Source organism: Corythoichthys intestinalis, chromosome 2 (genome assembly GCF_030265065.1).
Source record: "Corythoichthys intestinalis isolate RoL2023-P3 chromosome 2, ASM3026506v1, whole genome shotgun sequence".
In the NCBI taxonomy this organism is placed as follows: Eukaryota; Metazoa; Chordata; class Actinopteri; order Syngnathiformes; family Syngnathidae; genus Corythoichthys; species Corythoichthys intestinalis.
The window spans coordinates 35289699-35309600 of record NC_080396.1 but is presented as its reverse complement, the minus strand read 5'-3'; the positions used below and the strand labels follow the sequence as shown (position 1 = coordinate 35309600).

The following is a 19902-nucleotide window of genomic DNA, read 5'->3' as shown; positions in this document are numbered from 1 at the left end:
GTTTTGTTGTCTTATCAGCTCTTTACATACTGCTCATTATTGATCCCCGTCAATTGACCCATTGTGTTATTCCCCTATTACAGCAATCACATGTATTTTTATTTGTATTTAATGAACCCTTGTACATCCCCTCCGTTGTTTTCTGCTTTGAGGTACAACTTTGTTTCCGCAGTTGCGGACCCTAACATCGGCAATAAACCACACATTTCCAAAGATGGACGATGGCCTCGCTTCCTCGGCTCTACGATCCAGTAGCTATTTAATTTCGTTATGTTTTCAGTTTAATTTAGCTATTTCCAGCTTGCTATGTTGATGAGTGCGATGTTTGTTTACCGCTTTTTGCCTTACTGCGAAGAAAGAGGAAGTGACGATCGGTCCGCCATGACATTTACGTCATCGGCCATCATGCTGTGACCAGGGAATTTAACGCATGCTTTCACATACGCCTAATCCCGTGTCTTTCCCGGGCATTATACAAAGACGCGACCCGTAAAATGCCCGCGTAATCTCCTTGTCAGTCGACCCGGGATATTGCTTTCACATACAAGGGCTGCCCGTTTAAATCCCAGGATTTTGACTGTGATTCGGCATATGTGAAAGGGACTATACAGTACATTACTGTCTCCCTCCTCATAACAGCCAGCAAAGTTCATTTCTAGAAATGAAACATGACACCAGACACTGAACTGCCACTGTGAGTGGGATTCCTTCACTCAACTGGACTTTGCACAGATGCGAGTAGAAAATGAAAATTAGTCAGCAGCAATGAGATAAGTAGATGACAAAGCATGAATGACAAAAGACTTAACAGACAAGTGAATGATGTCAGACTGTCTGAATCACTCGACAAACTGAAGCTCACATTAGATAACAAACCAGGGTGAGACTACTGGGTCTTAGACAAAAGTGATGTCATGTATCTACATCGGCGAGCTTTCCATTTGTGAACGGGAGATGTTGAGTTCTCACGGAGGTGATCAGTAATGGGAAAATGGGGGGGACAAGCTTGTGGTAATCATCTGTCTCCTGCAGGACAGCGAACGCACTGCGCCTCCAACCAACCTTGTATACTTGTCCGTAGGTGCCATTTCCAACCACCTCCACCAATTCAAATATCCCAGCTGGATCCTAGAAGAGAAAAAACAGAGGGAATGTTAAGACAAGTAGATGTCCACTATTCGGAGGAGCGTTGTGCGCGGTGAGCCAGCTGTTGCTCCCTGCTTAAGCCTCATGTGCCAAATACATGTGGAACAAAGGAAAAGCATACAGCGGCAACACCTCGCGGCGGCTCAGCGCTCGTTTTCGCCGCTTCTCCCGAGACAAGGGGAGTCTGTGAAGGCCGCTCACATTAGTCACACCGCTCGGCGTGTGTTCTGTCGAACTGCGTTAAATACAAGCTACGAAAACAGGAAAAACACACGGTCTCGGGTCGAAAGCACTCACCCGCAGTGACGCCAAGTCGATGTCTACTAGACTTTTAGCTGGGGAGTCGTTCGCCATCTTTCAAAAAAAGAGCCGCGTTCCCTTTTAACCTACTAAAAGGTCCACGGGTGTCTCATTGGCGAGGACTTCCGTGGAAAAAGAATAAGTGGACGAAGCTTATTCCGCTCTGTGGGATCCGCTTCTTGCCAGTGACCGCTGGGTTTTGACTACTCCATGTTGAGGTGGCAGCAGCGGACTCCCTGTTAGCCGCCTTAGCCGGAGCCGCTGCCCTCAAGCAGGGTTACTGACTTCCGCTAGCAACTTTTCTACGTAAAAGTCGCCCGTTTGGAGGACGAGTTTTCTAATCATTGCGATCATGTTTCTCATTTATTAGAATTTTTACACCTTCAAAAATCATCAATGTTGTTTATAGATCCAATAACAGAGGTAATTTCCTATTTTTTTACGGGCCTTCACTTCAACCTTTTTCTCGGAATATGTTATACTGAAAATATAAGGAGCCTATTTCCGTTTATTTGTTCTTGCCCATTTCGCTTGTCGCAATTTTCAGCACCGCACCGGAACACTTAATACATATCTGGGCCTGCTCACATTTTGCACGGACAAGATGTTCAGTTTATTATTAATACGGCAAACTTTACACCATAGCCGAACTGCATCTCGACAAGAAATGTTGAAGAAATGAAAAGCATAAACCAGAGCACGCTTGTGTTCATGCGCGCGAAAGACTTCATTGTCAATATTGGTCGTCAAGGGTGTGGCAAGTGAGCCGACTCAGAAGTGATGCTCAATGTGCAGCTCTCTGGGGGCTCGAATGATACTCACCATGCACTTACAATCAATTTGTTGTATGTCCTGCAATAGCAGCAAGAGCTTGACGTAACAGTAGCGACTAAGAATCCAAAATCATTTTCACATAAATCAGGGCCGTTCCTGACCAATTTGGTGCCCTAGGCAACATATGTATTGGCGCCCCCCCCCCCTATTATCACCACATATATTTAAACTAGGGCTGTCAAACGATTAAAATTTTTAATCGAGTTAATTACAGCTTAAAAATTAATCGTAATTAATCACAATCGCAATTCAAACCATCTATAAAATATGCAAAATTTTTCTGTAAATTATTGTTGGAATGGAAAGATAAGACACAAGATGGATATATACATTCAACATACGGTACATAAGGACTGTATTTGTTTATTATAACAATAAATCAACAAGATGGCATTAACATTATTAACATTCTGTTAAAGCGATCCATGGATAGAAAGACTTGTAGTTTTTAAAGGAAATATGTTAGTACAAGTTGTAGAAATTTTATATTAAAACCCCTCTTAATGTTTTCGTTTAAAAAAAATTGTAAAATTTTCAATCAAAAAATAAACTAGTAGCCCGCCATTGTTGATATCAGTAATTACTTACACAGTGCTCATGGGTGCTGAAGCCTATAAAATCAGTCGCACCCGAGCGCCAGCAGAGGGCGGCAAAACTCCATAAAACACAACAAGTGAGCGTTTCACTGAACTGTCATTTAAATCTATCTGCGCGGGGCATCTGCGTTAATTGCGTCAAATATTTTAACGTGATTAATTTAAAAAATTAATTACGCCCGCTAACGAGATAATTTTGACAGCCCTAATTTATATATATATATATATATATATATATATATATATATACACATTTTTTTTTAATTATATGCAAAGCAAATGACCGTCACAGATGCTCGAAAAATAATTTTGACCCATTATAAAAATATATTTTTTTGTTAATTTCATTCATTTTTGTTGCAGTTTTATTGCTTTACAACTTTTATATATATAGGAAAGTCAATTACATGCAATGAAACTTTTCGGACACCAGGGGGGGCCTGCCCCCCCCCTTAAAATCCGCTTATGCGGGGGCAATGTTTTCATGTGAGCGAGGCACAGTGGCTAAGGAATAGGGGTGGGTAGAGTAGCCAAAAATTTTACTCAAGTAAGAGTAGCGTTACATCAAAATAATGTTACTAAAGTAAAGGTGCCGTCCAAAAAATGTACTCAAGTACAAATAAAAAAGCATTTGGTGAAAATACTACTCATGTAATGAGTAACATTGTGAGTAACTGCTTACATTATTGTTGGATTTTTTTTTTTTAAACATTTTTTTTTTCTGAGCACAAAGTTTTCTATATGAACCGTTGTTATAATGATACTGTACAATAACCCATTACATAACCATGTTAAGCCAAAAAAAAAAACCAAAAAAAAATCATTGAATTCCGACGAGAGAAGTAAAAATCACATGAATGAAGCATTATTCGTCCAAAGAGCATGAGTACCCTCTGGTGGAGAAAATAGGTCCTAGTTTGAATAGTGAAGAGTTCCTTCGTAACTACGATTTTGAAATTAAAAGGATCATGTCTCCGGTTTTCCATGGTCAATTGGTGCCAAATAAAAACTGGGAGAGATGGTAAAATCCGTGATTTCGAGTCATGTTCAGGGCAGCGCTCTATGTCAAATACTTCATTTTTGATGGTGCTTTAAAGAAACCACATGATTGAACCGGCTGGCGTGAAGATAGAGCGGCAAGCTTGCGCCTCATTGGTATAATGGAGTCATGTGATCATTGTTGCGACGTCTCATTGGTGAAATCCGTAGAGGTATTTGTTACTACTACAGCTGCTACAGCTACTTGGCATTGCTGTCTTTAAAAAAATGTTATATGTTGAATAAAGAGGGAAAATGTAACAACTCTTGTGTAACCCAAAGTAGCGGAGTAAGAGTAGCGTTTTTTCTCCACAAATCTACTCAAGTAAAAGTAAAAAGTATAGCTTATTAAAACTACTCTTAGAAGTACATTTTTCTCAAAAAGTTACTCAAGTAAATGTAACAGAGTACATGTAAAACGTTACTACGCACCTGTGCGCGGGAAGTGGGTTGCTGAGGGCGCTGCAGCATCCTCTGGTGGGGAGGGACAAAAAGTGTTTTGGTAGATTTTTTTTTTGTGTGTGTGTTAAACAAAAAAAATAATGAAAACATTGAAACAATAGCCTATTTATATTCGGGGATTAAATATTTAGTTGTTTTTTTTTTTTTTTTCGTTAAACTGACACCTTGCTTGCTACCAGGTCATGTTGAATAAGGCGCTATAGACCCTACTCACCAACGTCACAGAATGACGTGTCGCTGTATCCGGCCGCCATATTGTCCGTCTCTGTTTAGCCCTATTCTCAATGGTTTCAATTAGTCATTCAGTTTATAGAGCAATTCATGGAAGCCCCGGTGCTTTCAGACGCTGTAAACTCATTGGATGCGTTGCATAAAAGGCGTTATGTGGAAAAGCTTCAGTCTATCCATTCGCCAGATCCATATTTGATGCCTAAATCGATATTTTTCGACCAGCTGTCTTCGCCCTCTCTGCCTGACATCTGCTACCCTGATATCTACAACTATCTTGGCCACACAAAATCAGCCTATTCTCATGAAAGTTTGAAAAACTTTAAGAGCAGCACTCTAAGCAACATTACCCTGTGTGATTTCTAAAATGGCGACAATCAAAAAAAAAAAAAAAATGTTGACTGCGATGGCCGACGCTTCAAGGATAGGTGGTATATTGGACTATTTCTTCAATAAAACACGCAACAACTGTGTCTGCCTCATTTGCAAAGAGACAGTCGCTGTTTTCAAAGAGTTCTGTGTGATGCAATATTACTAAACAAGACACGCTGACACGTACGACAACATTACAGGGAAGATACGCAGCGAGAAATTATAGCAACTTGAAGCTCGTTTATTTTTTCACAGCAGCAGTATTTCGCAAGAGTCCGAGTGTCGAAAGAGAAAGCCACAAAGACGAGACTGTTGAAATTATGAATTTTAAAAAATGAAAAAAGCAAATGTGACACACAGAAGGGCTTGCTAAATTTTGTTTAAATATATTGTTCTATGTAAATCAGCCAAGGTAGCCCCCCGCATTTTTACCACACCAAATCTGGCCCCCTTTGCAAAAGGTTTGGACACACCTGTTTAACTGATGATCCGTAGACGAGGCCAGCTTCTTTCACTTGGTACCAGCTAAATATTATTCAAAATGTGATGATGGTGGGAGAAATAAGCATCTTGAATTTGAAACTGTATGTTGTCGGCGATTAGCCTCGCAATGATCTTAATTGTGGTTATCAGCCCAAAACCCTCTAAATATATATTAAATGCATCTTACCAGATATAAAATGACTACTACATAATCCGTGGTAATCGTTTGGAGCCCAGTTTTCTCGTCGAATTGCAGCAGTCCATCTCGCTCTCCTCTCCGGGTCTCTTGGAACACGGTAGAACTTCAAGTCTCTCCGTCTATCTTCTCTGTTATTGCAACCAACCGCCATACACGCCTTCACCGTTTTGATTATTAATGTTAACGAGCAGAAAAACACGCCATAATAGGAGGAATTTACGTAGCGGTAATGCATCAACACGACGAGTAGACGGACAAAATGGCGCGGAGGCGTGGTTGTGACGTCACATGAGTAGGGTCTATTGGAACGGAAAAGTAATCTGTTGCCAGAGGAGGTGTTAACATGGCACAAAAACAAATTAGCGACTTTTTCTTTACAAAAACAGCGAAATTTTCACAAATTCAATTCGAGGTCAAAAATGAAAATGATTGTCCTTTGGTGTCTTCAAATAGGTAAGACATGCTTGAATTGTAGCCATATTATTGTTTGTTGTTGCTGTTGAGCTGCCGCCGTGCAGAGCACTGTTGGATATTCGTGTGAAACTTATTTTTGCGTTGTGAAAAGGGGGTGTTAAACCGAGGCTTATTGGCCCTTTTAGTTTTCAAATTTGTCCATGTGTCACTGCGCTGTCTAGCTGTGGGGATTTGCAATATAATACAAAAACTCTTACACACACTGCAGGTGAAATAGAACACCGTCTTTGTAGTAGCAGTGCGTAAATTATCCAGAATGCGTGTGTACTGCTATTGTGCACGCCATGTATGGAGAAAACGCGCAAGCATGACAAATTTGGACCAAAACGGCTGTTTTTGGTTGGGAGAAAAAAAAAACATCCTCTGCACCCCCTACTGTGAGTGATTTCGAGCGCCCCTGGCGAGGGGAGGGATTAAAAAAGCATGTGATGATGCGCGGAGCTGTATTAGTGTGTTAAGCAGGCGAACATATCGCAGCTGGCATAAAATTCTTCGCAAGCCACCTGCTTAGCTTTCATACTGCGTTCATACCGGCTGTTTTGTTTTATGACAACGCGTCGCTCACACTACGCTCATCGCCAAATACTGTTTTGTGTTCACACCCACCTATTACGTTTCCAGAAGCCCATGTACTCCGAACAACTTTCAGTTCACGTTAATGTAAAAATAAGTCATAAATTGATGTTAATCTCGTAATTTTATGACATTTCTCTCCTAAAAATACTTTCATCCTAATATTTCTACACTTCAGAAGAGAAGGATTCACCGATTGCAATGCTTTGTGCTAAAATGGGAAGAGGTGCACTTCACGGGCCATTCAAATTAGATGTGAGGTCAGTGCCCCTTTGGCCCCACCCCTAAAACAGCCACTGCTGCTGAAATCTGTCGCAGAAAGATCAACTCACCCATCTTCTCTGAAGCACTTAAATTCAATGCATCACGCCTGACACGTCTGTTACCGTTCCACACGCGATTACATCGACTTTGTATTGGAACCCAATGCGTGACCGAGAAAAAACCGCGGCTGGTATGAACGCAGCATTAGGGTCCAGGTCGGACTCATCGCACCCACACCTGGTTGAGATTGGGAAGCCACTAACTGAAAGATATATCGTTCTAGATCTCTGGATTCCTATATATCCTATAATATGATTGAAAGAGATGTGATCAAGCATAAAATTTTGCCTTCATGTCTGAGTTCAAGCGATTACTAATTTGAAACTGTATCCCTAGTTTGAAATCTTACTACGGTAGTTTGAAACCCTACTTCGGAATACTAACCCTAGTTTGAAATCCTAATTGGAAACCATAACCAGAGTTTTAAACCCAATTTTGGAACCCTAAACAGATTTAAACACTTAATTTGAGATCCTAAAACTAGTTTGATAACCTAACCCTAATTTGAAACATTTTTTTAAGCCTCAACCCTCATTTTTAACTCTAATTTCAAACCCTAACCCAGGTGTGAAACATTAACCTGATTTTTAAAAACGATTTTGGAACAGTAACATCGATTTAAAACCTTAACAATTGTTTGAAACCCTAACCTGGGTTTTACAACCAACATTGGAAACCATCCCTCAATTTAACACTTTTTAAAATTTGACACTTTAACTTGGGTTTTAAATAAAATTTTTGAATCCTTAAACCTAGTTTGAAACCATAACCCTTGTTTTATTATTCAACATCAAACCCTAACCTTGGTTTTAAAGCCAATACCGGAAAAATAACCCGAATTTGAAAACCTAACCTGTGTTTGGTTTTGAAACCAACATTGGAAACCGAACCCCAGTTTTAAAACCAACATTTTACACCCTAACCTGGGTTTAAAACCCAAATTTTGAACCCGAACCTTGGTTTTAAACCCAATTTGAAACGCTAACCCCAGTTTAAAACCCACATTTTTAAACCCGTGATTTCAAACCTTACTTAGGATCTTAAGCCTTTGTTAAAACACCATTTTTAGGTGATGCAGTGTCCTTCTACTCCTGAAGTGTATTGCATATAATGTAATATTAATCTGTCTCACCAAATATATGTTCTTCTGGATTGTATCTTAATTTCTATTTTGCCACAAAATCCATCCAACCATTAGCAGATTGTTTACTTGCTCAAGGTCATCGTCTCGCAGTGCTGACACTTGCTCATGTCTGCTAATACATTTGAAAAAAAAATGACATTTTTTTTTTCCCCAACAGTGTTCAACAGCATATTCCAAGAATGCATTCATGCAGGAGGACACCGTTTAAAAGACGTTATTAAAAAAAAAAAAAAAGTAATCTTTTTTTCTTAAATGGTATATTTTAAAGTTTTAAATACTATAAAATGTTTTTCTTTCATCACTCTTGGTTTTATTAGATTTTGAAAAAGCTCCCTTTTTTAAGGTCACCCTGTATGTATTGTGGACATTTTTGTTTGTTATTTGTCTGAAGAACAACCTAGGAAGGTTGGGCCCCAAAGCAGACAACAAGGGAAACTTTCAAAAGGTTTATTGAATACAAACACAACACGCGATCGCGAAAAAGAGATCACAAAAAGGGTCCGTGACAACAGGTCGACAGAGATCACTACAACTAACCCGACGGTAAACCAAGGTGACAAAAGTACCGTATTTTTCGGACTATAAGTCACACCTAAGTATATGTCGCACCAGCCATAAAATCCCCAACGACGAGGAAACAAACATCTATAAGTCGCACCGGAGTATAAGTCGCATTTTTGGGGGAAATTTACTTGATAAAATCCAACACATAGAACAGATATGTCATCTTGAATGGCAATCTAAAAAACAATAGAGAACAACATACTAATGAAGTGTACAGTATGATAATGTTACATGATGCATGCACAACGAAATGCGAACGTGACCAGTTTGTTAACGTAACATAGCTATTAAGAGTTATTCAGATAACTATAGCATAAAGAACATGCTAACAAGTTTACCAAACCATCAGTGTCAATCCAAAACACCAAAATAACATGTGGAATGATGTAATAATGTGTATATAATTTCACACATATGTCGCTCCAGACTATAAGTCGCACCCCTGGCCAAACTATGAAAAAAACTGCGACTTATAAACTAAAAAAACACGGTAACACAAATACACTCAAATACCTGCACAAGGTAGAGGATCCCAAACGAGGGCGGCAGACAAACGAACTAAGGCAGGGGCGAAACCAGCCTTAATGCAAATAACAAGCTCAGGAGTACAAAAGTGTTCAATGGCGACCAGCAAGACAATACCTCAGCAACCCTTGCTTGGGTTGCCTGCCTTTTAATACGCCACTGATAAGATTAGACGCACCTACGTCCAAGGATCACCTCCCACACTCTGTAATGAAAACAATGACCAGCAGCCGAATGTGACAAGGAAATTTTAATTGAAATTGGAAAATGTATATTATTAAAAATAAGTCTGTAAGCAAGCTATTTTGCATATACTTGATTGGAAAGCTGTTGCTGCAGTGGCAGTTGGGTGTGTATAGACACACTATGAAGGGCTGCATCCATGAGTGAAAATGCTTTGTCTGATTCAAGCCCCCTAGTCTAGTTACTTTTAAAAGTGTGGTAAACCTTCCACCACTGTGGTGCCATTTCTACCTGAAAATTCAGTGAATAAAAAAATGTTTGACCCGCATAATGTGACAATTTTAGTGCAAGTAGGGATGGGAATCGAAATCCGATTCCAATTCCGAACCGGTTCCTAGTGTTCGAGGCCTCGACATCACAATGAAAAAGCCTTAACGATCCCTTTAACGAGTCCTGAAGACGCATATTGCGTCGTGACTGTCTTATTGTCCAGACGCATCAAACTGGCATGGCGCCAAGAACCACCCGCTCCAAAGTGGCGCCAAGAACCACCCGCTCCAAAGTTTGGCTACACTTCACCAGGAAAGAGGGTGAAAATGAAAGGTTACGATGGTTTAGCACGAGCATTGCAGCCGTAAACATAACAATGACAGCACGTAGGTTCACACGCTCGAAAGTGTGTCTTCACTTCACGAGGAAAAATTACAACAACACGACTTGCAATCATTGCAAGGTGGAGATAACTGCATCGGGAGGGAAGGTGGAGATAACTGCATCGGGAGGGAATAGACTGCACTGTCCTCACCGAGACAGCTATACAGCTAGCTAAACTCCGAAATGACGATACAGAAGACGTTGGTATAATTTGCTGACTTTATTCAACCATCACTTCAACAGTGAAACTAAAAATAGAAATGAAACAAATCCATTTTGTCCCCAATAACAAACAGGTTTGCATCAACGTAAATCAGCGATGATTAGCTGCTAATTCAGTAATAACAACACAATTAGCATGCGTTCGCTAGCATTAGCACATCGTTCAAACCACTGCACAACTGGATTTAAGTGTCCGATCGCGAGTGGAAACACAACAACAACACAAAAGATGATACATACAGGCGTTGCCTCTGTAGATATTTTACAAACATTAAGAAAGAACGTAGGGTCGTAGCAGTGCTTCCCTCTCTCACTAACTCGCTCTCTCGCTTGGATGCGGCATTTCTTCTTCTTCGCGTGTAAGCGCGTTCTTCTTCACGTGAGCGCGTTCTTCTTCGCGTGAGGAAGCGCAAGGGCACCCCCACTTGAGCGTGAAAGCACCATAAAAACTAAAAGGCATGCATTTCAATATACTGGTAAATAATACACTTTAACAGGGGTCCCCAAACTACGGCCCGCGGGCCGGGTACAGCCCGCCCCGACATTTGGTCGGGCCCTCTGAACAATACCAGATAGCATTTTGAATTTTTTTTACTCAATAGTGTTATTTATTTTCTGGCCTTTTTGTGTGAAGAACTCAGAGAGGGTTATTTGGTTATTATCTATTTGATTAATAGTGTTATTATTATTAATTATTATTATATTATATTATTATTTTTATTTTATTTACTTTTGTTCCGTGAAATATCCAGAAAGGGTTATTTGATTGTGGCTTTCTGAAAAACAATAATTTTTTGACATTTAGGCACTCCTGCAATCGTCACACTTTTTCTGTTACAAACTGACCCCGGCCCCTCATCAGAGAAGGGAAAAGTTATGTGGCCCTCACTGGAAAAAGTTTGGGGACCCCTGCAAGTTTAACACATATTGCCAACGGCAGACCAACGACCTATATGCCAATATATACCAATATTTTTTATTTCTATTAGAAAAATGTTTCAGTAAAATGTTACACATTCTTGTGCATTTGCCACTTATTGCCACAGTTAATATTGAGGCTTTGGGCCTCTTTTGACCTTGTTGTGAGTTTGTAAGGTTGTGACTTCTGATTAAACAAACTCAATGCTAATCAAAACGTTTGTTCTTCTTTTTCCCCAAATTAGAATCGATAAAGAATCGATAAAGAATCAAATCGTTAAGCAATATCGATAATGCAATCGGAATCGTAAAAATCCTATCAATTCCCATCCCTAAGTACAAGTGGTGAATTCAGAATGAAATTCACACTATCATTCATCATTCAGGAGGACGCCATTAAAAATATGGCCTACATGGCATGTTTTAAGGTTTCAATTACAGTTTTTTATTCTCCCATCATTCTTGGTTTTGATGGATTGTCAAAAAGTTCCCGTTTTTTTAGGTCACTCTGTATAATAGGAATATCCTCTCTATGCATGTCAGTTAAATAAAAACTCAGGTGCTGGGTATCCAAATGACTCAAAGTCCCTTTGATAACGTGCATACAGGCTTCTGATGTCCCACTTGCTGATTCCTGAGAAGTAACGCTGCACCTTGGTCTTGTTGTAAAGTAAAATACCAGGAGAGATGGTTGGGTAGCGCACTTGCTGCGCAATACCCGCTCTGCTCAGAATGTGGGGGGCATCTAGCTCCAGTGTCTCAAGGTGGCCTACGAAGTCGTAGTGGATGTCACACGGTATACACAATTCCACATAAGGTGCCCAGTTAATGATGTGATGGCCAAACACCCAGTCTATTGATTTTTGGCCTTCTAAGTCCCCCAGGTATCGGACAAATTCATCAAAGAGTAAACCAATATCATTGAGGTAGGGCAAGCCTTTGCGGTATTTGCGAATGATGGCAGGACCAATAATGTATTTGTACCAAGGCTCAGATGGTTTGTTGAACAGAAACTTGTCCTCAAATGTGGAGATCAGACGCTCAAATGGGTCCCTCACGATCAAAAACTTGAAGTAATTTTCCAATCTGTTGAACACAACACACATGAATGCAGTGTTAAAGATAAGTTTGTTTGGCCAACCATGTTTTCAATAATATCAATGGCTAAACAGTTATAAGCATATTTTCCTTATTTTTTTTAGCGCAACCCTTCCAGATTATTTGTTAAACCCATAGCAACGCCCTTGACAACGAAAATGCTTTTCCTTGACAATCTTTGGAAATGACGTCACACCGAGAACTGCGAGGGAAGTCCGTCATACACACAGTATTGTTGCATTGCTTCTCGGTAAGATGCCATGGCGATGTGTGACGATGTATTGTTCTCAATCCAAAGAAAAGTTGTATGAGTGGCCAAAGGATAGCAGGGCACGTAAATGGACATCTTTCGTTCGCACGAAGCGAATGAATTTCACGCCATCATCGAGTAGTGTTCTCTGCTACAAACACTTCGAAGATGCCTGCTTTCTCAACCGGTGTTCGGCCATTCCTTACTACGCGGCGAAACGTCCTACACAATGCTCAGCGCGCTTGCGCAACCATCCGCACGCATGCGCACATCAGTTAGAAGCGGCGAGTACTCACTATTTCTGTTTTTATTTAGTTTCTTACAACTTTTTCATTGCCTCAAAGATACTTTTTGATTGTATTACCCTCTAATACTTTCAACCATTGTGTTTTTGTTTGTGTTAGCTTTGAAGCAGTTGACCACACTAGTCACGTACGTATTTAAACCGTCCTTATTTGATATAACTACATTTAAGTATTTTCTTAAGGCATTTTTTAAGTACGTTCTGCCTGTATGCATCGAAACAAAACAAGTTTAGAGCGCACGGTAGTAATTTAGGTGTCAAATTCGACTAATGTAGCACATTTCGCCGATGTAGGAGATTTTGGAAGAACAGCGGTCTGCTTATGATCAAGGATTTGCAAAAAAGTAAGTATGATTTTTGGATAGATGACTGATGGCTTTGTCAAAGCAGGTCTGCCAACTGTTGTGGAATGAACAGTAGAAGGTAGCGACGTTAGCCGAAAGGTAACTCGAGGCAAAACCCCGATCGTGTTGTGGAATGAACAGTAGAAACTAGCTAGGGGATTCGTCAAAACTTCTTTTATCTCAGGCAATAGTAGGTGGTTTATTTACCTGACATGCTTCAAATCATAAAAATAATAACAGCCTATATCTTACCAATCTTGTAATCTCGATGGGTCTTGTCTCCATTCCCTGTCAGGTAGTCTGGGCACATTGTTTGCATCCTGATTAGCGTCTGGCTCATACATGTACGGTCCAACATAAAATTCCAACCTCCTCCTCTTCCTCCAACTCTTCAAAAACTTGGATCTCCTCACTTGCGCTCGATCTATCGCTTATATCGCTGTTTGAATCATTGTTTGAAGGGCTTTGTGTGGCGGCCGTATGGAGAGCTGCCATCGCTGTTCTCGGCGTGACGTATCACTTTCGGGTTCGTCCCCTTTCAGGCTCGAACTTCGGAAACGCGATTATATGAATTATTTTTTCATGCTTTATTTGTTGGAAAATGTTTAATTACTTTAATTGTGACCCTATTTGGTATTTTATGAAATTACTTCACATTTGGTCTTTAAAACTGACAATGGTCATTTTGCTGCTTTTAAAATGTATGGTGTGCTTAAAACTGGAAAAACCAGAGGTGGGTAGAGTAGCCAAAATTTTACTCAAGTAAGAGTAGCGTTACTTCAAAATAATGTTACTAAAATAAAAGTAGTCATCCAAAAAATGTACTCAAGTACAAGTAAAAAAGTTTCCAGTGAAAAGAATACTCGAGTAATGAGTAACATTTTGAGTAAATGCTTATTTTTGTTTGATTTTTTTCAATTAATGGTATTTTTTTTCTCTCTCAGCACTAACTTATCTATATGAACTGTTATTATAATGATACTGTACAATAACCCATTACATAACCACATTAAGTCAAAGGAATATTTTTTTAATGATTAATTTAAAGAGAGGGGAAAAAAAAGTAATGAAGCATTATTCGTCCAAATAGCATGAGTGCCCTGCCTTCTAGTAGAGAATATAGTTCCTAGTTTGAATAGTGAATACTGTAGTTTCGTCATAATTACTATTATGCTATTATGAAATTAAAAGGATCATAGCTCCGGTTTTCCGTGGTGAATCGGTGCGAAATAAAAACTGGGAGAGAGTTTTAAATAGCCGCTTTCGATTCATGTTGAGGGCAGCACTCTATGTCAAATATTTCATTTGTTACGGTGCTTTAAAGACGCGTGATTGAACAGGCTTGCGTGACCATTGAATGGCAAGCTTGCGTCTGATTGGTCTAATGGAATCATGTGAGTATTGTTGCAACGTCTCATTGGTGAAATTAGTAGCGCTACTCTTGGCAGTAGCATCGCTAGCAAAAAAATAATAAATCTAATATGCAGAATAAAGAGGAAAAATGTAACGACTCTTGTGTAACCCAAAGTAGCGGAGTAAGAATAGCGTTTTTTCTTCATAAATCTACTCAAGGAAAAGTAAAAAGTATGGCTTAGTAAAAATACTTTTAGAAGTACATTTTTCTCTAAGAGTTACTCAGGTAAATGTAACGGAGTACATGTAACACGTTACTACGCACCTCTGGGCATAACAAACATACAAAAGTACATACAAAAACAAAATCATCCCCACAAACTCTTTGCTTAGCTTGGACAAAAATCTGTTGTAGTACCATCACCAGCCTGGGAGAGACAGCATGATGTGCCTTTTTTACCCAATCATGACACTGTTTCCACTGAACCTGTACACTCATGTCCAAACCTTTTTTTTTTTTTTTTTTAAATCCCAATTTTGTCCAAACCTTTGGCCTGTACTGTATATAACGCTTCCTCATTCGTGCGTTTTCTTTATTTTCATGACTATTTACGTTGTAAATTCTCACTGAAGGTAATAAAACTATGAATGAACACGGGTGGAATTATGTACTTAGCAAAAAAAAAGGTGAAATAACAAAAAAAAGTTTTATATTCTAGAATCTAAAAAGTATCCACCCTTTGCTCTCATTACTTTTTCGCACACTCTTGCTGTTATCTTGATGAGTTTCAAGAAGGAGTCAACTAAAATGGGTTTTGATCTCACAGGTATGCCTTTTCAGTGTTAATTAGTGGAATTTATTCCTTTATCAATGGGGTTGGGACCTTCATTTTTGTTGCCTTGAATGATGTCGGTCCAAACATTTGACCTTTACTGTATGTATAAACACAAAGCTGAAAAAGCAGTTTCTGCTCTTGCACCCCTCTTTAAAATAAACTGCTGTATTTTAAGCCAAAAGAACTGTTGTCTTTGATTGAAAAATATGTCTATATGCTGCCATAGCAGTTTCATGGTGCATTAATTTGTCCGTTTTAGACACCGCGCAACTGCTTTTGTTTCAACCTAGCCATAAAAGGAAGGTAAGTAATTATATTTATTATTCGAAATGTCTATCGTTTTTAGCTTAGAATCATTAATTGGTGTCTAATATTTAGTTTAAAAAAAAAAACTTTATAAAATTATTCCCTCGCATATTTTAAACTTTTAAACAAATTACATCACAATGAAAAAAATAGTGTCTGTAAATAGGTCACAGATATCTACCTTATAACTATTGCTTAGTTGTATTTTTTGTTACTGTCAAATTTCCCCCGCATTTTAGCCCTTAAATTCCTGGAACATGAAGCAATGATCAGAGAATCCCAAAATTTGAAAAATAAGGTCCTAATGAATGAATATGTGTAATAAGCGCTCTAATATCTACAACCCTAGCTAAATCCTGTTTTTTTTTTCTCATGGAACCTGCAGATGCATGTGTTGACTTGCATCCATCTTTTTTTTTTTTTTCAAAAAGAAATGTCAAAATACTGATTTACTCTCAAATTCATGAAATTTTAGGTGTATCAAATGTGATACATTTGGCAATAAAGGGTTAGATGATAAATAATCGATCCAAACAAAGAAGAAAAAAAAACGTTTAAAAGGGTACATATTTGAAAAAGAAAATCTCATTGACTCCTTGATGTCTGCGATTTCTGAATTGCGACCCTTGTTGTATTACCGTGTTTCACCCAAAAAATCCCCCAATAGTCCGGCTGTGGCCATTCACAGCTGTGTCTTGAGTCTTGACACTCGGTGAGACGTGCGACATGGATGTTCTGGATCGAAACAAGGTAAGTACGCAATATCTCATTAAAACCATGGTGTCTTTAATTATGCTGTCTCATGCTCTCACTTCGTGTTAGGATTCAGGGGTTTAATTTTTTTTTTTTGAAATGCCCTCCTGTTTAATATTTTTCTTCCCCCCCAAAATTGAGATTTTAAGCTTTCCAATGATGTATCACACATGCATGTAGGACAATTTTGGAATTTGGCCAAATTGGGGGTCTCAGAACGGAACTTCAAGTCACCTGAGTGTTTTCCGCCATACATATACAGTATAGATTTTGAAATTATTATGAATGGTAGCTTTGCATGTAATGCAAAAACTACCATCTTTAATATATTATTTTAAATGGCATTTCTTCGGCGTGTCACCCAGCCTAAACCATTTGATACACTGACACTGTTCATACACCAAAACGACCAAAATTCTCACGCGACGAGGGCTCTCTTCCGTTTGACACATGACAAATGATCATTTCCCTAAAAACAGTTTTGTTTTTTTTGGGGGGGGGGGTGTCAAAACGCTGCTTGTCCTACAATTTTTCACTAAATCACATTATTCATACATCAAACAATTCAGGACGCTAAGGGACACAATAGTTCTTCACACTTTTTGCTGAAAATGTATGGTTGGGCCAAAATTTGCCAAAAATATGCCTATTAATTTCCAATGGTCTTATTCGCCATTCATTTCAAGTGCACAAACACTTCCTTTCTCTCTTATTGCTTTCCACCCTTAACCGGAAGTGACTCGGAAGTGTACAGGAAGCGAACCCCAAATGCCTCCAAATCATCAATTAATAAGCCCATAAACTCCCCCCATATCAACAAGAAGTGATGCAATACGAACAGGAAGTGAACCCGAAATGCCCCACTATAAACAGGAAGTGACCCGTCACACCAAATCTCTCCAATATTGCATTCTCTAGTATATAATGTATATTGTTTTATATATAATATATATTATGACATTTGAATTGAACTAAATTACAGTAACTGGATTTGACTGAGGTATCGATTACAAGCAGATGTTGATATACTGTAATGTACTTGAAAATATGTCACAATAAATATAATGCTCCATAACCACAACATTCTGATCTTCTGGACCTTGATGTTAGAACATTTTGAATTTCATTTGAATACACCAGTTTTAGAGACATCAGCATGATGACTTTTGTCAACTTTTGATTGGGAGTGTACAGTCAGGGTCATATTTGTTGTTGTTTTTTTTTATTGGTATTTGTGTGACCCACACAGTGTGAACCATTGTAATATTGATTGGAAAGATCACTTTGACCCACCTGTGTTTTATTTCCTTAGAATTCATTGATGAGAGGCGGCGCAGGTTGTCCTTCTCCTGGTCATTCACATCGGAAAAGGCGCCTGCCGACAACATAATATGTAAACAAATAAAATTAGACGAAATGCTGAGCGGTGGGATCACTCTAATTTAAACGTAAAGGTAGGATATCTATAATTATCCTTGAAAAATTACCATTAGGCACCTTGCGGTTGCATTCTTTTTTCTTTGAACACACCTCTTCTTTCAGCAATGGATATTTAACACCAACCACAACCAGTATGTCACATTGTGTCCTCATACTACTTACCACTTCGACCAACGATGAGTTTCTTCCATTCATTGTCACCCACATCAGATGTCTGGCAGAACAAGGTCTTGTGTCGGTCCCAGACAACGATGTGCTCTAAGAGCGACTTGGAAACATGGGTGCTACCCCAATATGTTTTGTTCTTGCATGCAGCATTGAGTATATAATTCCTCTGATCAATAACCATCTGCCACTTCACCCCCATGGACTGAAAATAGCAAAAACAGCAATTGCCTTTCATTTCCGTGATCATGATGTTATACATAATTGGCACAATATTGTCACTGAAATTACAGTGGCTCTGACAAAATCCTGTTGAACTACTTTCTATGCATTCACTCTAATCTGTTTGCCTATAAAATATGACATAAAACAATTCAATTTAACTGTAAAATAAACATTTAATAAATTGACTGGATGCTGAGTGAACTTGGTCAATTTTGAAAAGTCCTTTATTGTTTGTGTTCCAGAACGCACACAAACGCTAAATATTTTTAAAAGTTTATATTTATATAAACTATATAAATTACCCATGTATATATTTAGTCATTTTTTTACATCAGGAAAAAAAAACATGGTATTTCAACAATGGTATTCTCACTTTCTAAATCCACTGCAGGGTAGTTCATACCAACCTGATTAAAAGAAATATCTGGGATATGTAACTCAATTTCTGAGGAGAAAAAAAAAACAGGAGCAAACAGTTGTCATTTTGTATTTGTGCATTTAGATTCCCTTTAAAATGAAAACTCACCTCTTGCATTTCTGGGGCTAAGAAGCCTACCAAACACAGTGAGGATCATCAGCATCCAACAGCAAGACAAGACGACTCGCCAGAGGAACCGCATCCTTGAATTTTCTGGGATAAGCAAAATTGTTATTCAAACAAAATATTGTCATGTTGGAAATACATGCGTGACAAAACACAAATTCAAAACTAATCTGATTCAAAGTACTCTATAAAACACAGAACAAACATTACGTAATATATTGTACTAGGAATGGGGTTTTCTTTATTGGGACATAGGCCCTAACTGCACTTCATTTTTGCTAATATATAGAACATGTTTGAGACTACAGTTCAAGGGTACAAGACTAATTGCTCAGAAACAACTATTTTTAAATATAGGATTCCACAGTCTCGAAATCTTTGCATGATCTAAAAGTAAATGCTAACATAATTTGAGATTGATTTTTGGCTATTCTTCATGTCTTTCTTTAAAATCTAATGTTACATACAAAAACAGTAATATGCCTTCAGGCAATTTGAGGAAACCGAGATGAAGTTGTCATATTATCTGGGCTAGAGGTTGATGTAAGGCCAAAGGGTAAAAACACACAGAGTGATACTCAGAAAGTTTTTTGTAAATAAATATTTTCTACAGTGTTTATAATATACTTGATATTATTAAATTCTTCATTACCTAATTGTGCTGTATTCATGGTCGGCTTTTTGACAAATGAATGACAAATGTATGATAATGCAGCTGGACAAATGAAAATATTTACTAATTAAACACGAGGTAACTTTTCAGTTTTGGTCAATTTTAGCAACGCCGGTGGACAAAAGCGGTAGTGTTTTGCCTTAAGGAAGACAGCGTTTCCCATGAGGAGAAGCTCACACCCGCACAGTTTTGTAAAATCATGAGCTCCCTGCCACCTGCTGCTGTGTGAAGGATGAATCCAGTTGTGGCTAAACAATAGCATATCATGGTTAGCAACCGTGTGGCTAACCCCCCACCACCACACCTGAAATCATCAGCGTTGACGAGTTCGGTGGGGAGGGGGTAGCGTCACGCCAGCGAGTAAAAGCTGGG

General features: G+C 38.7%; 2 protein-coding genes across 11 annotated transcripts in view; both read right to left on the bottom strand.

The window, feature by feature from the left end:
- Positions 1–1706, bottom strand: part of LOC130907238 (mitogen-activated protein kinase kinase kinase kinase 4-like) — a 35184-nt gene extending 33478 nt beyond the window's left edge. For all 10 annotated transcript variants that reach the window (XM_057822087.1, XM_057822115.1, XM_057822098.1 and 7 more), the window contains exons 1-2: positions 1444–1706; positions 1063–1128 (exon numbers count right to left, since the gene is read on the bottom strand). In XM_057822087.1, the coding sequence (XP_057678070.1) occupies positions 1063–1128; positions 1444–1500 (123 nt within the window). In that variant the 5' untranslated portion in view covers positions 1501–1706. The remainder of the gene's footprint in view (positions 1–1062; positions 1129–1443) is intronic.
- A 10072-nt stretch (positions 1707–11778) lies between these two features.
- LOC130912063 (carbohydrate sulfotransferase 10-like) lies at positions 11779–18933 on the bottom strand. Its single transcript, XM_057829857.1, has 5 exons — positions 18840–18933; positions 18721–18758; positions 18086–18293; positions 17777–17858; positions 11779–12325 (listed from the first exon to the last, which is right to left on the bottom strand). Exons 1-5 carry the CDS (start codon positions 18931–18933, stop codon positions 11779–11781), a joined length of 969 nt encoding a protein of 322 aa, XP_057685840.1.
- Positions 18934–19902: the final 969 nt, after the last annotated feature.

Bases quoted from the DNA above. Each gene is read 5' to 3' on its own strand.
- LOC130912063 (XM_057829857.1), bottom strand. From the start codon at position 18,933: ATGCGGTTCCTCTGGCGAGTCGTCTTGTCTTGCTGTTGGATGCTGATG. The intron at 17,859-18,085 runs GTAAGTAGTATG...TGTTGTCGGCAG, and splicing joins ACTCATCGTTGGTCGAAGTG to GCGCCTTTTCCGATGTGAAT. The intron at 12,326-17,776 runs GTGGGTCAAAGT...TGTGTTCAACAG, and splicing joins TCTAAGGAAATAAAACACAG to ATTGGAAAATTACTTCAAGT.